The 19,662-nt window shown below is 47.6% G+C and overlaps 1 protein-coding gene across 1 annotated transcript in view; it reads right to left on the minus strand.

Moving 5' to 3' along the window:
* Window positions 1–576: 576 nt before the first annotated feature.
* Window positions 577–19,662, minus strand: part of znf521 (zinc finger protein 521) — a gene marked incomplete at its 3' end in the record, with an annotated part of 65,185 nt that continues 46,099 nt past the window's right edge. The window contains exons 5-7 of the mRNA XM_083782705.1: window positions 14,075–17,658; window positions 13,234–13,318; window positions 577–599 (exon numbers count right to left, since the gene is read on the minus strand). Coding sequence (XP_083638831.1) covers window positions 577–599; window positions 13,234–13,318; window positions 14,075–17,658 — 3,692 coding nt within the window. The remainder of the gene's footprint in view (window positions 600–13,233; window positions 13,319–14,074; window positions 17,659–19,662) is intronic.

Raw genomic sequence — 19,662 nt, forward strand, 5'->3', positions numbered from 1 at the left:
GTGCCAGGGTAGCATCGTCGTTAAGGTAAAAAACAGAGATGAAATGACTCATTTAATGGGCGCCAACTTACAGCCACTATGATAACGCGGAACACTAATGCAATAATGGGATAATGAGATACGCCGAAGACATTAGGGAGAAAGACAACTCAACAAAACTAGTGTGAATGAATAAATGAAATCTCCCCATTACCTGATACTGTGCTCCACACACTATGTATTAATAAAATTTCGGGGTCCTACTGTATCTCACCTTAAAAATATTTTTCTTTAAAAAAAAACTAAAAAAAAAACATTCATCCAGAATTTCATCCTAATTAACCATTTAATCCCTAGCGTCCTGATTCGGGGCACGGTCAAAATCGAACATTCGCTGAAAATAGCTGATCTACAAGCGTGAGTTTACAGACCAGATAATTTCATTGAAAAGTGCTAAACCCCTTATCCCTTTTTCACAATATAGGAAAAACATTTTTGAATAGTTCAAATAGCCGATCTACAAGCTCATGTAGATCGGCCAGTTGCCATTTTTTTTATATGGTTTTTGAAGAAAAATTCCTTACACACCTACAGTGGTCAGGTGCGTCGTTTGACTGGAACTGGAGAAGCAGAGAAAAAAGGCACACTGGCACACTCTCTTCACTTACAGAACTAGATTAATTGAGCAACGTTTCGGTCGTTCAGACCTTCCTTAATATGGTTTTCAAAATAGTTAAAATAAAACAGCGGGGAAGTTTAGGGATAAGGGGATTAACACTGACGAAAATAGGGCCCTTGGTGTCTGTAGAGGGACAAAAGGAAGAGACTATAGACCCCTATAGTGGGTTAGGGTTACTGCTCAACAAAGTATACGGTTTAAGTGGTCAAAAGGCTTTTCCACGGTGGACATTTTGAGGACCGCTTCTCCCAATCGTCTCCTCGTGGAAATCCCAAACCCACAACGTGCCGCATAGGCAGCGTTTCCCCATACACACCCACCGCCTCATTTAATATAACCGTCAGTGTTCACCTATCACAGGCCATTATCTGTCTCATCCAGCGTTCATTATTGAAGCTAATGATCTGTTGTCCTCCTCTCCCGCTCCCCGTCGAACGAGGACTACATTAAAAGTCTCTTACTAACTTAATTAGTAATTACAAAATGTTAAAGATTAATCAGAGAGATGAGTGGCTTAAGGTTTACGTCTCCAGACGGTGGCACAAGCAACGTCGCCTCCATGGTGTCACGCTGAACCAGAACGCGGGTGTGAATGTTTCACCACTTAATCACCACATCATTAATATTGCTTTTCGTCAGTGCAATTCAAAAAAACCCTGAAAATTAATTAAAGGAATAGATTGGTTTTTAAATGTACAAATCGGACAATTCTACCCAATTGTGAGTATGAAAAAGATCACACTCGTGTGAAGTGAGGGGCGCTCTTACCATTATACATCATCATACTGTACATACATACATCAGCCAATCAAATCATCACATTCCTTGCTACAGTACAAACACATTCCGTGCTCATACACACAGACACACAAAGCTGTGCATGGGAGGGGCTAGCGTCCCCTCAAAAAGAAAATAAAGGTTTTGGCTGTCGAAGCCGGCTTTATTCTCCAATGCCCGATTTGTACTTGGTTGTGTGCCACGGGGTGCACCGAAAATAGCCGATCTACAAGCTTGCGCGTGACACCGGCTTCATAACCAAGTATAAATCACCCTTAATGCCTCCAGCCAAACATGGCATGCGTGAACCATAATCAATGGAACACCTACTGGAGCGGCGTAGCACACTGTTGCAGGGAGCAAAGTTTAATATGCTAACCTATGATGCATGCAGCACTCACATTATCTCACTCTAACAAGATGGAAATAGATCCCCCTCAATTAAATCCTGGGTGCGACACTAATTCCTTTCTAAATCTGCAGCACCTCTCCGGCTATTCCACCTCAGCAGCGAGCGAACGCCATCCACTCCACTACACATATAAGCACTGATATCAACATTAAAGCTTAATAACTAATAAAGCTTTCATCCAGGGAGTTCCTGTGTGATTTCCATTAATGAGGGGAGGGAGGGAGGGGGGGGGGGGGGGGGGGGAGGCCAGGACCATCTCCCTCCCTGCTTTCCGGAGCGTGTTGACGGCGACGCTCCAGACAGGAGGGAGGTCGGCGGCACACGGTTTGGCGCAGGAGAGGAGGAGAAAACACACGGTTTGGCGCAGGAGAGGAGGAGAAAACGAGGAGGAACTCCAAGTTGCCTGAGCCGAGATGCAAACAGACAAATGCTGCAGAACTGCCCTATACACTCCCATCCACAGGGTTCAGAGATCACGTCAAAGCAAACCACTCCTGTGTGTGTGTGTGTGTGTGTGTGTGTGTGTGTGTGTGTGTGTGTGTGTGTGTGTGTGTGTGTGTGTGTGTGTGTGTGTGTGTGTGTCTGTGTGTGCGTGTGTGTGTGTGTGAGACCACTGCATTTGGATCAATCAAAAATGTTCTCCGACAGAAGGAAGACATGTCTGTCTACTCTATACCGTAGACTGACAGTGCGCAGTGTGGAGTCTACAACACATCAGTTTGACTGAATCTCAACAAGCCCCACGGACGTGTCAAACAAAGGCAAAATGTATAACGAAAAATATAATAACTTAACTCTGAGATTGTGTTCAAATGGACTTGTAAGGGTACATTTGGGAAGATCTTTACACTTTCTGAGCAACAAATGTATACATTAACACTGATGATTTTATTCTGTAAGTTCTATGAATGGAAAAAACGGAGCAAAGGTTTTAACCACTTGAACTCTATAGTGTCCCTTTTCTGGGCCTATTCTAACATTCAGTGAAAACGTACTTGTGATCTTGTAGATCGGCTATCTTCGGCAAAGAGACTCGGTGTAGAGGGAAAAGAGAAGGTGGGCCAAGGATAGAGCCCTGGGGTACCTCGGGTCAATGAAATACATATAGGGGTTTAAGTGCTTAAAGGGACATTTCACTGCTGGAAGAAACTGCAGTAACTCAATGTATTATTGTATTAATGTAGTATTCGTCGTAGTAGATAACAGCAGTAGCACAATTTGAAATTTGCAACCTATGGCCAGAAAAATAATGAAGTCCATGTGTTTGTCTATAGGGTTTGACTGGATGTGCTGAATGCCTACAATGAACATAATGCTATGGTGCATAGCCCCGCCTTGTATAGAGGGGAGAGGCTGCGTGGAGGTGTGACTTTTTTTTCATGGCAAATTTTGATCATGAAAAGGCGTCATGACTAAAATATCACAAAGATACACACATAAAAACCCCTAGAAAGTGTTTATTGTGTCCTAAACATCATTCAAATAAGATCTGGTTGCAAAAGGGGTGAAGTGGAAAAATGTATTTTGTGTTTTTCTTGTATATTGCAGTTTTTGACTATAGTGACGGCCGGGTGTCCATTTCAAACAGCTCTGCTGCCCCGCTCTGCTTTTTTAGAGGATAAATGGCGGTGCTTGGACTGGGAAGCAGGAGGGAGTGCTATCACACAAGACACACAGAGTGGGGTGATGGCGGGGGGGCTGGCCGGTGGCCCGCAGCACCTGAAACCTATTAGAGAGAGCTTTGGAACATTCCACAGGGTTCCTCCGCTAGTGGCCAGAGGGCATCGTAAAGGTCTTCACAGAGTGGGTCGGGCGCTGCTCAGACCTCTCCACCGAGCTGATGCACAGTACAGTACAGTACAGCCAGAGCAAGGTGAAACACTAAAGCTGTACCGTCTATATAGAATGTGGGGCCAGAGAGTTCACCAAACATCAAAGGTGCGTGTCAAATTATGACACGACACACACACTGTCAGATTATTGTATGCCGCACGTGTGTCAAGTTCCCATAGAACACTTGGTTCCCAAAACATTGGGTAGCACTTTCAAAAAACATTCCCCAAAAAAAAGAAATCAACGAAAATTCGAGGAAATTCCATAAATTAGAAAACTAATGTTTTAAGAAGTAGCGAAAATAGCCGATCTACAAGCTTGCAACGTGGCGTGAAGCGACGCGCTGCGAGCCTGTAGATCTGCTATTTTCACTAGTTTGGGTCCCGGGGAGACACACATTTCTCTTTTGGGTCACGGGCTGAAACGTTTGGAAACCACGGCCTTAGAATACCGGCGTCTCGGCAGAAGACGTACAGTAGGCCGTGCCCGTTTAAAGATTCTCATTTTCATAAATTTGCCATGTACTGTACACGAGAAATTTGTCTTCATGAAACGAGCTGTATGATTAAAACATTTACTGTTGGCAACTCGAGCAAGACTTTTATCAAGTTTTTTTTTTTTATCAAATGGTTGGCCATCTGGACTTATAACAGTGGGAGCCCAATAGTGCACTGACACTAAAAAAACAAACATGCATAAACATGCACAACCTGCTGCCAAATATCTCAGAGTTAGCATCCTCCTCCTCCACCACTGTGTGTGTGTGTGTGTGTGTGTGTGTGTGTGTGTGTGTGTGTGTGTGTGTGTGTGTGTGTGTGTGTGTGTGTGTGTGTGTGTGTGTGTGTGCTTTAGCGGTACCAAGGTCCATCTCTTTGGCTGGGTCTGTGTCCATGCCTCAGTGTTATGCTCGGTGGGTTTAGCTCTATGGGTGTCTGTGGCCTCTCCTCTGGCCGCCCGTGTCCATTTGCTCTGCGGGTATGGCAGGCCCGAGCTGACAGATGGCCGCCCCTCTCTCTCTCTCTCTCCACTCCACTCCGGCTCCGGAGTAACACAGTAACTGGTTTTTCCTCCGCCGTTGACCTTGCCACAGCGAGCCAGCAATCCAAGGCTGGCACTCCGCCTGTCGAACAGGAGGGTAATGAAGTCCAGCGCCGCTCACATGATTATTAAGGCTTCGACGCTGGGGGGCCTTTCAACGCGCCTCCTATCCCCGCCCTCCCCTCTCTCTCTCTCTCCTCTTCTTCCCCTGTCTGCCGTTCACACACACCCCAAGGTTCAATGAGAATAGTCATTGGTTACATGGCACTTTGGAAAGCCACCACTGTGCCCCATAAAGAGAGGGTCAAACTTCTTCCGTTTTTTTTGTAGATTGTATGAGAATACTTTTCATTGGATTGTTCTAAAATCTTTGACATCCGGCATCCACCTCTCGCATGTGGACAAACTCTACTTCCAGATCCTGCAGCTGAACCTCACTCGGAGCAAGTGGTAGTCGGTGGTAAAGCTTCTGCTTTGGTGCATCACACCTAAAGCCTGAGTTATACTCAGAAATAACTACATCTACAGCGAAAATAGCAGATTTACAAGTGTTGCATCGTGACACATTGTGAGCTTGTAGATGTGATCTATTTTCGGTGCACGACAACCGCGCACAGCAAAGTATAACTCAGAGACTACAGCCAAAACAACCAACCTAGAAGTGCTACATCGAGCACGATCGGATGAAGCTATCTGTCACATTACTATTGGTGGTGACAACCTCTAAAAGCCATGTAGCTCTGCAGTACTACACCACTTTGCTCTCTGCGTAATTCTCCCTCGGCCACAGGCATCTCCAGGCACGCACGGAACCCAGATCCCGCTAGGCCCAGCCTGGGATTTGAGAGGTGTGGGTTGCAGCTCTGACCTTTACTGAGGCAGAACTGTCTGTTTGCACGGCTCCCACAAGACCCCCCTCCCAGGCTCGACTGCTGAGGAGCTACCCCATCGGACCGGGGGAGAAACTCGACTGCGCATGCTCCCCCCTGGCCTCTGTGACATCCTCCCTGCCTCCGGGGATGTGGAGTAATGCAGAGGTTAATTCTGATCATCCACTATTTATGGGGCACTTCAGAACAAGGGTTGGCATTAACACTCTAAAAGAGACATCCCTCCTGTACCATCAATAAAACATAGCCAGGAGCCGTGGAAAAGCCTACCTCTATTCAGGTCGACCAAACGCAGACCGAGTGGTCTTTCATGGCAAAATGCTGAAATCCTGTCGCAAAAGAGGCTGAAAAACAGCCAAAAAGACACGCACATCTAAAACCGAATAGGCTGAGTATACTGGATCAAAAACAGTGATAGTTCAAGAATAATAAAACATTTTCTGCTCCCAGAAATATCATTACTTCCTAAATGGTAACGATTCGAGCCGAAGCTCTTCCTCAGACCTTCAAACAACGCTGAAATCCTACCCGAGCATCTACAGCAGGGGTGCCCACACCCTTTTGTCTACTTTCAAAATGACGAGCTCACCAAGATCTACCCACCAAAAAACAGTATTATCCCATTGCCGATTTATTCTTAAATGTACCTAGCGGCGCACTTGAAGAATAGATGGGAGAAGGGGAGGAAATGGAACTGGTAGGGTTTTAAAATAAAAAAAATATATAACTGTATAATGCTACTGACATCTGCGCAACACATGCACTTGAAAACAAAGACTTGCATTGTGGGTTTGAGCTGACAGGCACTTTTTGATGTCAATCAATCAAGTCACCTTAATTCAAGTGGCAGGTGCAAAAATACATTTTTATATTGAAATGATATATATTTCTAGGGGCATGTCATGTGTTCTACCTGCATAGCCTTTGTGACCTACCTTTGGGCACCCCTGATCTACAGTATCTACCATCACTAGTGTTTCTTACCGCATTTACACTGGGACACAAAACGCAGCGGTTTTGGGGGTCTTGTACATTAAGACTATTTTGCACTTACAATTGAACGGCTAACTGTAAGAGAGGAAGGCAAGAATGACCGTTCAATGAAAAAGAACCCAAATCATCACCATGGTGACATCAGCCTATCAATTGCAATGCAGTAAGAATGGGCAGCAAGTGTTCTCTCTCAGAGCTTGTACAAATAGGGCCGTATGAACTCGGCACATCAGATATTTTCTCACATGTTGGCCTAGTCTGCGAGGTGTGGGGAAATGTCAGGAAAATCAATAGATAAGGACCACATCAGACTGAGCTTGTCTGGCCTAGCAACAAGAGCATCCCCATGGTGATGTCAATTACCTACATAACAACAACACAAAAAAAGCACCAGGAGGAGTAAAGCAGTCACTGCAATGCTGTAAAACTTTTAATCTATTAAGACCTGGAACACACCTGAGCTTTTCGTTCACAGCAATGTTTTTAACTCATATCTTTGCTTCTGGGAGGTCCCTGGAACAACATAAGGTTCAGATGGGGGGTCGGCGGCCAATTACATATCATTTTTGGGAGTCCTGAAATAGTTTGAGAACCACTGATATTGAAACATAGGTTTTTCAGAAAACCATTAGAATTTAGAAGACACTTGTAGAATCTGGTCTCAGATCTAAATGGATTAATGCAGTCTCCCAGTTACATGGACGGTATTTATAACCAGAAGAATATGGCATTCGGGCACGTAGCACCTTTACAAGTGAATGTGAGAATCCTAAAGATAGCTCACTCTGCTTCCTTATTCTCCTCATGGATGCCACATTAGTCAGGTAGAAGTATAATATAATGAGCGGCAAGGTGCGCGTAATTGCATATTAGCAGCAACACACTTGGCTGCATGCGAGGTGACTGCGCTAACGAAAGGGAGAGGCGTTATTAATCACCAATTAATAAAAAGTAGGCAGAACTCACACTCGGTATAATATGACAGAAACGGCTTCCTTTGTTTCCATTAAAGCCGGTCCGGCCTGTTCTCTTAATTATTTCATAAGATTGATCCTGTTCCCCCTCAGAAGACTATTGAGTTCTGACTCTGATCCAGACCCCCACAGGAGTCAAGTGGAGAGAGCATCGGCCATGTTTGTTAACAGATTACATGTGTATGTGTGTGCTATGAAGGACTCCCAGAGACAGACGAGAGCGGCACCATCAAACACAGCTAATCAAAGAGGATTAGAGGGAAAGGAAACAAGACATAAAACAAAATACCACATTCTGTCTCTGCACCACGAGAAGAAAGGCCACTTAATGGAGTAGTGAATGTGTTGCCACCAGGGTAAGAGACAGTGACAGAGACCCATGTAATCAACATACACTGACCAAGCTTGCTCCAGGGGGCTCCGAACAAGAGGATGTGTGTCAAGGATAATTTGGGAGGCCCTTGGAAAGCAACAAAACAAGGCTCTTAGAGCCTGCAAAATGCTGCTACAGAGAGAGAGTGCCTCCTGGTCTGCTTGCATTACCAACAGCCAGCACAGTGTGCGTGTGTCGCCATGGCTGGAGCTTTGTTATTACCAAAACGAGAGAGTGAGAGATGGAGGGAGAGAGAGAGAGAGGAAGCGAGGAGGATAAAGGGAGAGAGAGAGAAAGAGAACAGGGAGGAGAAACTGGAGGAGGGCTAGAGGCCTCTCTTGCTCGCCCTCCTCTCTCTCTCCCCAGCTCGGTATAACGGCCCACAGTGCCTAGCTTCACACAGAGCGGCCAGCTGTACAGCAAATGTGCCTTTCCCGCTCCACCCTCCCAAGCCCCTTCCACCCCTCCAGTGCCCCCTCCTCTGTCTGCCTGGGCCGAGCGGGCCACCATAGCGGCTCCTCTCTGTGTTAGAGAAGGCTCCTCCTGACTTGGCTTCGGGGCTCACTATAGCTGTCACTGAGCCCAAAACTAGACTGTAGAGGTGACCCCAAAAAAAAACACTTTCTGGAATGTTCTGGGGTGGGTTTGTTTATGATTGCGCTTCTGAACGCTGCCACTTATACCAAAAACAGGAGCATATATATATATATATATATATATACTACAACCCTTTTCACCTTTAAAACCCTCCGAGACAAGAGCCCCATGCTTCAAAACGTGTCAGGATTCCGAAAATCCACATAGGGACATTTGAAACAGTGCGATAAATGGGCCAAATGTACCCCCCGCGAGGCTCCAAATGTCATAGTTCACTGTGGGGTCAAAGTGAAGCGATGGGTGGTGTGACACCCTGCCGTTAAGACCAAACAGGCTTTTGTGACAATGAAAGACCTTCAAAGGCACACTTATAAAAAACTATATATATACAGTATACACCGGGTATGTACACTTAATTTTTTTATATTTACCCCGTAATGTCAGAAGCAAAACCAACGATTAGTGCAAAAATACGCTGAAACCTTACATCTTTTTTATATTGTTTGGGAACAAAGAAAGGTTGAAATGAGGGCTTTGATAGTGACTACAACAGCTGAAAGCTGTATAAATCTGTGCGTCTCTGGGGCAAAATCGGACACCCTCGATTCTGTAAGTGTGCCATGCCAAAAAAACTCTAAACTAAAGAGTGGCCAGCTGTCTTCTGGCCTGCTATTAAATTGCTCCTTGGATGGTGGCGATATCATTTTTTTCTCCATAGGAGTATCACACCAGGTCCCCAAACAGAGCGACCAGCTGTACAGCAAATGTGTACTGATCCATCTGGGCCCTAGCAGGCTGCGGCCTCCATCTTAAGACACGTGGGGGCCCCCGTACGTTCGCAGGGCTTGGCTACGGCACCGCTCTTACAACACACCCTCCTGCACCCAACGAACCGCCTCTCCCTACCTTTCCATTTACCTCCATTATCACACTAAATGTCGAGTAGCCGGGCACCAGAGCTGTACTTTCCGTCTAGAACCATGCAGGACCGGCGGACCCACCCGCCATCATCGGAGCATAATATATCCATGCATCAAAATGTGCTGGCAGTCGCACAGGAGAGGCAGAGCCGAGAAACCCTTCAGTCTGCTCTGACGGGGGAGGGAGGGAGGGATGGGGCTGTGGTGGTGGTGGGGTGGGGTTGGGTTGGGTTGGGTTGGGAGGGAGAAGCCTGAGTGCACTTGGCTTAGGGAAGACTATTGTATTACAAAAGGCAGCTGAGACGGACCTGTCTGGGGTGAGACGACGGGCTCGGGTTTTTGTTGTTCCATACACTTAGCGCTATGGTTATGTCACGCCACATCACTATATATAGAGTTATCAGTGTGAACTGACACCACAGAGTCAAGGCACGGACCAAAACAACACCCCTATGAATCCAGCGTCTGCTCCATTACCTACGCTAATAACGCTGACAGCTGAGCGGAGATGACCCCACAGCCCCACCCCCGTTTCCCCTCTCCTGTGCAGATGGCCATTAAAAGGAGAAAGTGTCCCTTTTTTCCAGGAGAGAAGGTATTTAGAGCTTTTTTTCTCCAAATGAGCACTTTTTTTCCCTGTGTTTTTGGCCCAAATTGGCTTTGCGGTAATTACAGGCCGGTCTAGAAATTTAACCCCAAGCTGCTGATGTGGGACCGACGCTAAGTCTACACGAATAAAATCACCTGAAGACAAATTGAATTAGACCGGTAGGGTCGACCGAAATTGTGTATTTTATTTTCATATCTGTACAGTAGACCTCTCTGGGTGTATTACTGTGCCTATAACAGACTATAGTAATTGCCCAACTTTATTTATAGAGCAACCCCAAAAAGTTTTAGTTTTATTATTCCGCCCCTTGTGGCGTCACGTGGGTCAATACATCATCATCAAACTGTACTTAGCAACGACATGTTCTGGTATTTATCTAGCCTAAATACATAATATATGTACAGCATATAACATGAATATACTCTATATATTACGTGATATTATTTTATGTAATATGATCCAAATGATTGATATATATTTATGAAATCATCTACTTTTAATTTTCTTTATTTTACCGATCACATGTGCAACACAAGTGACAGAAATCTTTCCGAGGAGGACTCGTGATTGTGTTTAAAAATATATATATATAAAACAATGGAATATCTGGGGGGAGAAAAAGTAAGACATCAGAGAATAACGCAACCAATCACCAATCCTCACTGTTATGATAAGCTGTCTGGATTTCACCATTACGGGGAAACGGTGAACCTGTGTGGCTGAAAGACATAAAATAACCAGTAGGGGGGTTTGTTTTCCACCCTCCCAGTGTGCTCCGTGCCTGCCTGTGCGAGAGAAAGGACTAATGCTGGCATGGTACTGTATTAGGCACCCCCAGTAGAATAGTGGGAGAGCAGATCGCAAAGATGAATACAAAATACACACCTACACACTCCTCAACCCACATCCCTCCCTTCCCCTAGCACACACTACACCGCGGCATCAAAATCACAAATCACATGCCTCTGATTGTTTATGCACAAACAGTGTGTTCCTGATAGAATTGCCTACCGGTCCTGATAGAATTGCCCACCGTGTTTAAATTCACCTGCGCCCAGAAGCGAGTCCCAAACAGAGAGGCGGTTTGGTTCCAGATCAATGAGTCCCTCTCCCACTGAAGACAACAGATAATGCAGTGTAATGAAAGAGCCGCCAAACGAGCTGAATAAATGAATGAATAACGGAAGGTGAGACAGGAATCCAGACCCCTACTTTCTCCAGGCGAGAAAGCCTGTTTTTTCCAATTGTGTATTCTTTCTTTTCAAATGATTCTGCCTGCATACTAATGAAAACCCAAACTGAAGAACATTGCAACACCGGGGAGGTTGTTGTTAAACTAACCCCCGTTTGTCTACTTGACAAAGTATATGGCTGATTTGAACCAGACACCAGACATAACAGGTTGACAGCTATTCAATAAATAATGTTAATAGTCAGAATGGAAAAATGTTAAATGCTAAAATATGTCCCTGTGAATGTGGCCCATTTCAGCAATTTCTTTGCATTTGTGAGTATGCAAAAACTCAACAGTGTTTAACAATGAGTGGACATGCTCTGTATATTTCTGTGAATTCTGAATGAATTCCTGAAAAAGCATTTAGTCATAATCGACATTAACTGTGTTCAATATTCTCTTGGTCAAACTGGTTCCAGTCCTGAAAGGTTTTTCGACTGGTGAGATTCTACTAAACATGAACACGGAGCATGCACACTTCACATGCACAAATATCACAGACAGTGATCAATCATGCATGACATTGACTTTGCAAATCGGCAATCCAAACATTGTCTGATGATCAAGATACTTGAATGTCTGCATAATTTAGGGGCCAAATATGTTCTACTGACAACATGATTTGATTCAGATATTACCATCATGACTCTTCTGAATGTACAGTATGCTCAGATGATAGAACATTAGAACGCGTTCAAAAGCTGACCTTTTCATATGTTTTATGGACATTTTCTTTCTAAATCTATGTGACAGTGTGTCTGCAGTCAGTGTATTCACCCGTTACCACGAACCACTGCACTGCACTGCACTTCACATTTAAATGGCAAGACATAAAAGACAAACTAAATACCATGCAACATTATTTAAATATTTTGGGCCTAGGAAAAAAAAGTACATTTACATATTACAAGGAGCTGAATTGTATGGAAAGATGACAGCAAGACTCCAAGAGAGAACATGACATAAGACAAACAGAGAACATAACATAAGACAAACAGAGAACATAACATAAGACAAAGAGAGAACATAACATAAGACAAACAGAGAACATAACATAAGACAAACAGAGAACATAACATAAGACAAACAGAGAACATAACATAAGACAAAGAGAGAACATAACATAAGACAAACAGAGAACATAACTAGATAAGGTGTCCCAGGTCTCCACCTGGGAAGGTCAGGTTAGTGGCCTCCTGGTGGCGCTATAATAGGCCAATGTGAAAAGGGTGTCATTTGTTCTTATGCCTTGGATGGCAGTTGGATGATTTGCAAAAATCCACCTGTTGGTCAAAGGTGGCGCTATTACAGGTCAATGTGAAAAGGGTGGGATATATTCCTCAGCCTAGTAGGAAAGTATGTGAAAGATTTCTCATAAATTGCACGCTGTGTTCATGATTTGAACATTAAAAAAATGTTGGAATATGTAAGAAATCGGATGGAATATGAAATATCAGACAGATCCGTCTTGAACACTATGACTATAGAGGTTGTGTGTTGTGATTTGCAGGATTTTTGGATAGAATCTGGAGGAGTAATATAACAAAATGTGTTTTTCAAAAGTCGACCTCCTGGTGGCACTATAACATGCCGTCCTGGAAAATTTGGGGCAGAGGTTCATCGTTGGCATTCAGGGAGAGTGCGTACAACATTTGGCACCGACCGGGTTAACGGTGCCGGAGATTAGCTGGTAACAGATGGACGGACGGACGGACGAACACACACACTCACACACGGACGGACACAAACACAAACACACACGGACGGACACACACACACACACACACACACACACACACACACACACACACACACACACATACACGGACGGAGTGCAAAACATACTCTCTCCCCAGGTGGAGACAATGACACATATAAGACAAACAGAGAGAACATAATTAATGACACATATAAGATCTCCTACCCAGCATGTGATTGGCCACGTGGACCTGGATGTCCCATTCACTGTAGAACACCATCTGACATTTAATGCACTGATAGGTCTTCTTCTGTACAAAAAGCCACAAAAGGAACAAGATGTCGTCAAGAAACCATACAATTTTAGTGTTATCAATATTGCATTGCTTTTCTTTTCTTTTGACATTCTATTGCTGATCTACGATCTATTCTATACACCGTCATCAATCTATAGCATCTCAATGGGCTCTATGCACACAGAAGAACTCTTCCTACTTCCGGGCCACTTCCCTACTTCCCTAGGTGTTATACGGATGATACTAATTAAGGTTCTGTTCCATTTAGTGTGCAGTGGTTCTCAAACTTTTTAATTTCAAGGACCCCCATAACTCTGAGAGTGTACAAATGGAACCTTAGGGGTCCATTTGTACACTCTCAGAGTTACAACTGTACAGGTGAGAGGAGATGAAGTTCGCACACCAGGTCTTGAGCTCCAAACATTATTTCATATAGAGATACAACGTTTCGCCCCCTTCGGGTCTTGGTCAGACACCCCAACCATACAGGGCCATTTGGAACCCACTCAAGAACACTTCGAGACCCACAGAGTGTTTCCAGTGAGCCGCACCCTGTCCCTGACACTGTTTGACTAGAATGGAACAGAGCCTTCATTAGCATCATCGGTAACACCTGTGAAGGAAGCGGGGAAGCGGTCCAAGGTCTTTCCAAAATGGCGTGTGTGCATATTGCCCATTGCATTCTTCAAAGTTGACAAGGCAATTTTTTTCCAAATATCTGTTATAAACATAATTATATATACACTGTAATTGTTTGGTTTCGTTCACTACCTCTTCAGTGTTGGAGGGGCTGGCCCGGGGCATGGGGGACACCTGGGGTGTCCTGTGCTGCCCGCCGTTGCTGTCCCCCGTCTGTTCCCGATGCACCGTCTGAACGTGGTTCTGCAGCTCAGCCTCCGTCTCGAACTTGACGTTGCAGCTGGAGCATCGTGTCTTGGGAGCCGTCGTCGAGGAGGTGGAGGAGGCGGAGGAGGATGCCGAGGAGGCCACTTTTCCACCTTTTCCCTCCCCGGGGCTGAGACTCTCCCCCTGAACCCATGAGGAGCCCGTGGTGGTTGCTGGGGTGGTGGACCCACCCTGCTGCTGCTGCTGTTGATGATGCTGCTGTTGATGCTGCTGCAGTTGTCTTCCTCCGTTCACCGTCGGGCTGGAGCTCTTGGAGCCGGCGACCGCCACACAGGAGCTACAGAGGCCGTAGGGCAGCCCGTTGATGTCCAGCTTGACCAGGTCCTGCTTGGAGCGGAAGTCCTTCAGGCAGGAGGCGCACTTGAAGAGCTTCTGACCCTGCAGGTGCTGCTGGTTGTGGTGATGCATGACCGTGTTCCGGCCGATGGGGTGGTTGGTGGACATGGTGCCCGTCTTCTGCATGTGGAAGGTGCCGTGGATCTTGAGCTCCAGCGTGGAGGTGACGGTCTGCATGCAGACCACGCAGCGGAAGCCCGTCAGGGAGTTCCGCAGGTCGGGGTGCATCTGGCAGTGCTCCAGGAAGTCCTCCTCGCTGTGGAGAGGCATCTTGCAGATGCGGCAGCTGCCCGTGTCCAGGCTCTTGCTGTGGGTGACCTTGTGCTCGGTCAGCGTGAGCAGGGAGGGGAAGCGTTCGCCGCAGATGGGACACATGTAGTGCTTGACGGGCCCCAGGTGGGTCTGCATGTGCTCCCGGAGGCCGGGCTCGGAGAAGAAGGTGCGGGCGCAGACGTTGCATTTGTGGGTGCCCTTCATCATGTCCGCCTTCCTCTTCATCATGGCCCTCTCCCCGGGGCGAATGTTGTGGTCCCTCAGCTGGTGGTTTGTGAGGAGCGACTCCATCGTGTACGAAGCACCGCAGATGTCACAGCTGTACATCGGCTCGGCCGTCTCCACCTCTTCGTCTCCGCCGCTTCCGTCGTGGTTGTTGTGGGACTCCGCCACGTCCCCGGCGCCCGCCGCCCCTCCGGTGCCGTGGCTGTTGGTCAGCAGGCCCTGCAGCTCGGCGTCGTCCTTGGCCTGGCCGTCGCCGCCGGCTCCCGCGGTGGAGCCGTTGGCGCCACAGTTCTGGGCCTTGCCCTCGAACACACAGTGCTTCTCCCTCAGGTGCTTTTCCAGCAGGACGATGGCGTGGAAGGCCTTGCTGCAGAAACGGCAGTTGTACTTTTTGCTGTGCGTGGTGATGTGACACTGCAGCTCCACCTCCGTGCCGAACGACTCCCCGCAGAAGATGCAGCGGTGCGCGCGGCCCTGGTTCTCCAGGTGGCTGTGTTTGACGTGCAGCTGCAGGTCCGTCTCGTGCCTGAAGTCCCAGTTGCACGAGGTGCAGCGGAACACCTTCTTCTCGTTGCTGTGCTTGACGGCCAGGTGGAGCTGGGTGGACACCTTGGAGTCGAACACCTCCTGGCACAGCGTGCAGCGGAAGAACACAAAGGTGTGCATGTCGATCAGGTGCTTCTGCAGGTCGTCCACCGACGTGAACTGCTTGTCACAGCTCTCACAGATGTAGTACGTTGAGGTGATGGTGAAGTGCACGGTCACGTGCTTCAGCAGGGACTCCTGGTTGGGGAACTCTTTGTTGCACTGCGGGCAGGTGAGCTGGGGCTGCAGGCCGTCCAGGTGAGTCTTTAGGTGCGTCTGGAACAGGTCCAGGCTGGTGTATTTGGCCCCACATTGGTTGCAGATGAACTCGCTGGCGGCGCGGGACGACGAGCCGCCGTGCTTAAATAAGGCAGTCTGTTCGACGGAGATCGGCGAGGAGGGGCTGAGCGTGCGCAGGGACTTCTTCCCGTTGTTGATGTAGTTGAGCGCCAGCGGTATGTTCTTGTGGTTCTCCTTGATGTGCTTGTTGAGCTTCAGGACGCTGTTAAAGATGGGCGAGTTGGTGCAGTAGGAGCACGAGTACACCTCCACGATGGGCTCCTTGGGGGTGATGGCGGCGAGCGGCGAGTCGAAGCGCAGGCTGCCCCCGTCGCAGTGGATCTGACGCACGTGCTCCTCCAGGGTGGTCTCCGTCAGGAAGCCCATGAAGCACTGCGGGCAGAAGAAGGCGTTGCTCTCCTTGGCCACTGGGCTCGGGAAGCCGTGCGAGCAGCGGATGTGCTCCTGCAGGCCGTTGAGGTCGCCCATCACCTCGGGGCAGAAGTTGCACTGGAGCAGGGCGTCGGGCATGCCGGACAGCAGCGCGGTGTGGTCCTCGGCGCCGTGGTGCACCTGCTTCAGGTGCTCGTTGAGGTTGAACAGGGACGGCAGGACCTCCAGGCAGAACTGGCAGGTGTGAGCCTGCTCCGGCTTGTCCAGGTGCATGGTCCGCAGGTGGATCTGAAGCACGGCCAGGCTGGAGAACACCTGCTTGTTGCAGTAGATGCAGCTGTAGGAGATCTTCGGCTGCTTGGAGGAACGTCCTCCTCCCCCCGTGTCCGGCGCGTGCTGGGCGGCCCTCTTTCTCCTGCCCCGCGCCTTGGGCACCGGCGGGGCGGCCTCCACCATGGTGGAGCTGTCGACGGAGAGGTTGGAGTCCGGGGTGGTGCTGGAGACGGAGGTGTAGCCCACTGTCAACAGAGAGGGGCTGTTGCTGTGGTTGCTGGATTCGGGGAGCTGGTGGACGTCCATGTGAGAGTAGAGGTCCTCCACGGACAGGAAGTGCTCGGAGCAGATGGCGCACGTGTGGCCCTTCCTGTCGCGGCTGTGCGCCTGATCGATGTGGGTCAGCAGGGTGCCCTCGTCGCTGAAGGGCTCGTGGCAGTAGATGCACTGCAAGGCGGCGCCCAGGCCTCCGTCCTCCGACGGGGAGCACTCGGGGTGGCACTCGGCGATGTGCCTCTGCAGCTCCTCCGGGACGTCGAAGCCCTCCTCACAGCGGCTGCACTTGCGGGTCTCTTTGTTCAGCTTCCACTCGTCGGTCCGGGAGAGGCCCGGCCCGCCCTCCTTGCCCCTCTCGTGCACCTGCATGTGGCCGTGGAGAGAGCTCGAGGAGAGGAACCCCCGGCGGCACACGGGGCACTTGTGAGGCTTGTTGGAGGCGTGGGTCTTCATGTGGATCTTGAGGTGGTCGCTGCGGGAGAAGGCCGAGTCGCACTCGCCACAGTGGTACTTCTTGTCGCCGGTGTGCAGCTTGACGTGGCGGTCTCGGCTGCGCTTGTGCTTGAACAGGCGGCTGCAGAAGGTGCAGCTGAACGGCAGCTTGTCTCCGTGGCTCTGCTCGTGGCGCTTGAGGAAGCTCAGGCGGCTGAATGACTTGTCGCAGAACTGGCAGGGGTACGGTAGGCCGGGGCCCCCTTCGTCCTCGCCGAAATCATAGTCTTCACAGTGTCCTGGAGAAGTCTGGTCCTTGCTGGAGGGAGACGATGCAGGCCACGAACACAAAGGGTCATCCTCGATATCAGCACCGTCTGTAGAACAAGCAGAGGACAAAGAGAGAGAGAAGCCGTTGAGTGTCAAGTGCTAATTTATGCTTTGTTGCACAACGGTGTCGCTCACTGAACATCAGAGATTTCCAAGCTAACAATGTTAGCTTGGAAATCTGTTACAGTCTGTTTGGCAAGCGACACACATTGACACACATTGTTAACTTGGATAAGAGAGGAGTGAAGTCAGCACGATAGATAGACAGGGATAAGTTGTTAAGGGCTCATTTGTTATTCTGTTGAATAATTAACCTTTTTTTTCTGTGTACACTATCTCAAAGCTCAAACACTCACAATGTTTCGTGTTGCGACGCGTTGTGAGCTTGTTGTTCTTCTATTTTTTGGATGCTGGGGTTCAAGTGATTAATCACAATAATAATTAATACGCAGCTGTGTATGAATTCATGAAATTATTCTCCTTAATGGAAACAATACTGCTTTTTTATGTTATCTGGATAAAATGTACTTCAAAGTACAATTAGAAGAAAAGCTAAAGTGAAAATGCTTTCACTATAATTAACCTTGTATGTGGCCATCTAATGGCTTTGCCCACTGAGAGTCAAAATGCAATGTCTTTGACATTTAAAGCCGACACATGGCAATGAGTGTGCTTCAAGACGTACACCCAGCATGAGGTAAATTAGAACAGAGTTCCTATTATTCTTCAACAATTCACAGTATTATATGGAAAAATAAGAGGCATTAAAATGACCGTAAAGCTAGACTCCTGGACTTATTTGAATTATTAGTAGTAGTGTTTTGTTAATATTGTTAATATATTATATTACATTATAACTAGAACGTCTGCAGTGGTTGGCAATAGTCCCCCTACTATTTCACCGAGAAAGGACACCAACTGTTTGACAATGTCAAAAGTGATTTGAAGCCCACCGGATTGGAAACTAGATGTACCACCATCTTTATTGTAGTTTTGACATCGTTGCAATTACCTCTCTCTATCGGGACAGATATACTACAGACTGTAGCTTTAAGAAAAGGCCTGGAAAAGAAAAGTAAGTGGACAAACAGTTCATAAGGCCAACGGAGAAGATTAAATGTGCAATTTAAACCGTGGGCTTTGCATAGCCTTAAGGATAACCCCCTCTACTGCGAAAAAAATATGATATTTATGAAACACAGGCCCTTCAGCACATCAGTCAATAGATATCAGATTATAGAATATGCATTATTATCATATTTGTCAGCGTGGTCTGAGCTGAGCCGTGAGGCAGCCAATACTGGATGGATGAAAATGCCGGGGGCCAGTGTCTGTGTGTGTGTGTGTCTATGCAGAGGGTGTGGGGTGATGGCTTGAAGGGGACGGGGAAACGGATAAGGGAGGAGGACGGTGCAGACAGTTAACTAATTCACTCAAGGACAAGCAGGTGCAGAGAATGACCAGGGAACGTCAGACAACTAACAATGCAGTACATAACACCCCCATTCGTATTGCAAGCCCTTTAATGTGTCCCCATTCAAATCACTTCTTTGTCCACGCACGTCGTTCCAAAGTGTGATATGAATGGAAAACACAGAACACCACTTTCCACAAGTTCAAAAGGTTACGGACCACTTCTTCCTCGCTGGCGAATTCTAAGTGCTGTGAACTTCCTTACTTAAATAAAACAACGTAATCCCAACCTCTTCTGAGAAAAAAAAGAAAAGAAAAAAATAGTGTCAAAAGGCCAGAACTTGTAACGGGAAAAAACAAGAGGAAACTGCAGAGATTTATGGGAGGGACAAAGGAAAAGCATAAAGCTCATTTCCAGGATCCTGCCTCTGAGTTCTCCTTCAGCTGACACATCCAAGTCTCTCTCCCTCTCTCTCTCTCTGTTGTTTTTTTGCTGGGAGATCTGCCCTTTGTCAGGATAACGTGCCCTCTCTGAGCACTTAGCCCCATCAGGGCCTATCTTCAGGAAACAGATGGGGTCGGAGGCCATTCCCCTGCCCCTTCCAAACTGCTGAAAGCGGCATATTGAGAGGACCACC

Source organism: Protomyctophum parallelum, assembly GCF_964188405.1.
Source record: "Protomyctophum parallelum genome assembly, chromosome: 14".
NCBI classification, from domain to species: domain Eukaryota; kingdom Metazoa; phylum Chordata; class Actinopteri; order Myctophiformes; family Myctophidae; genus Protomyctophum; species Protomyctophum parallelum.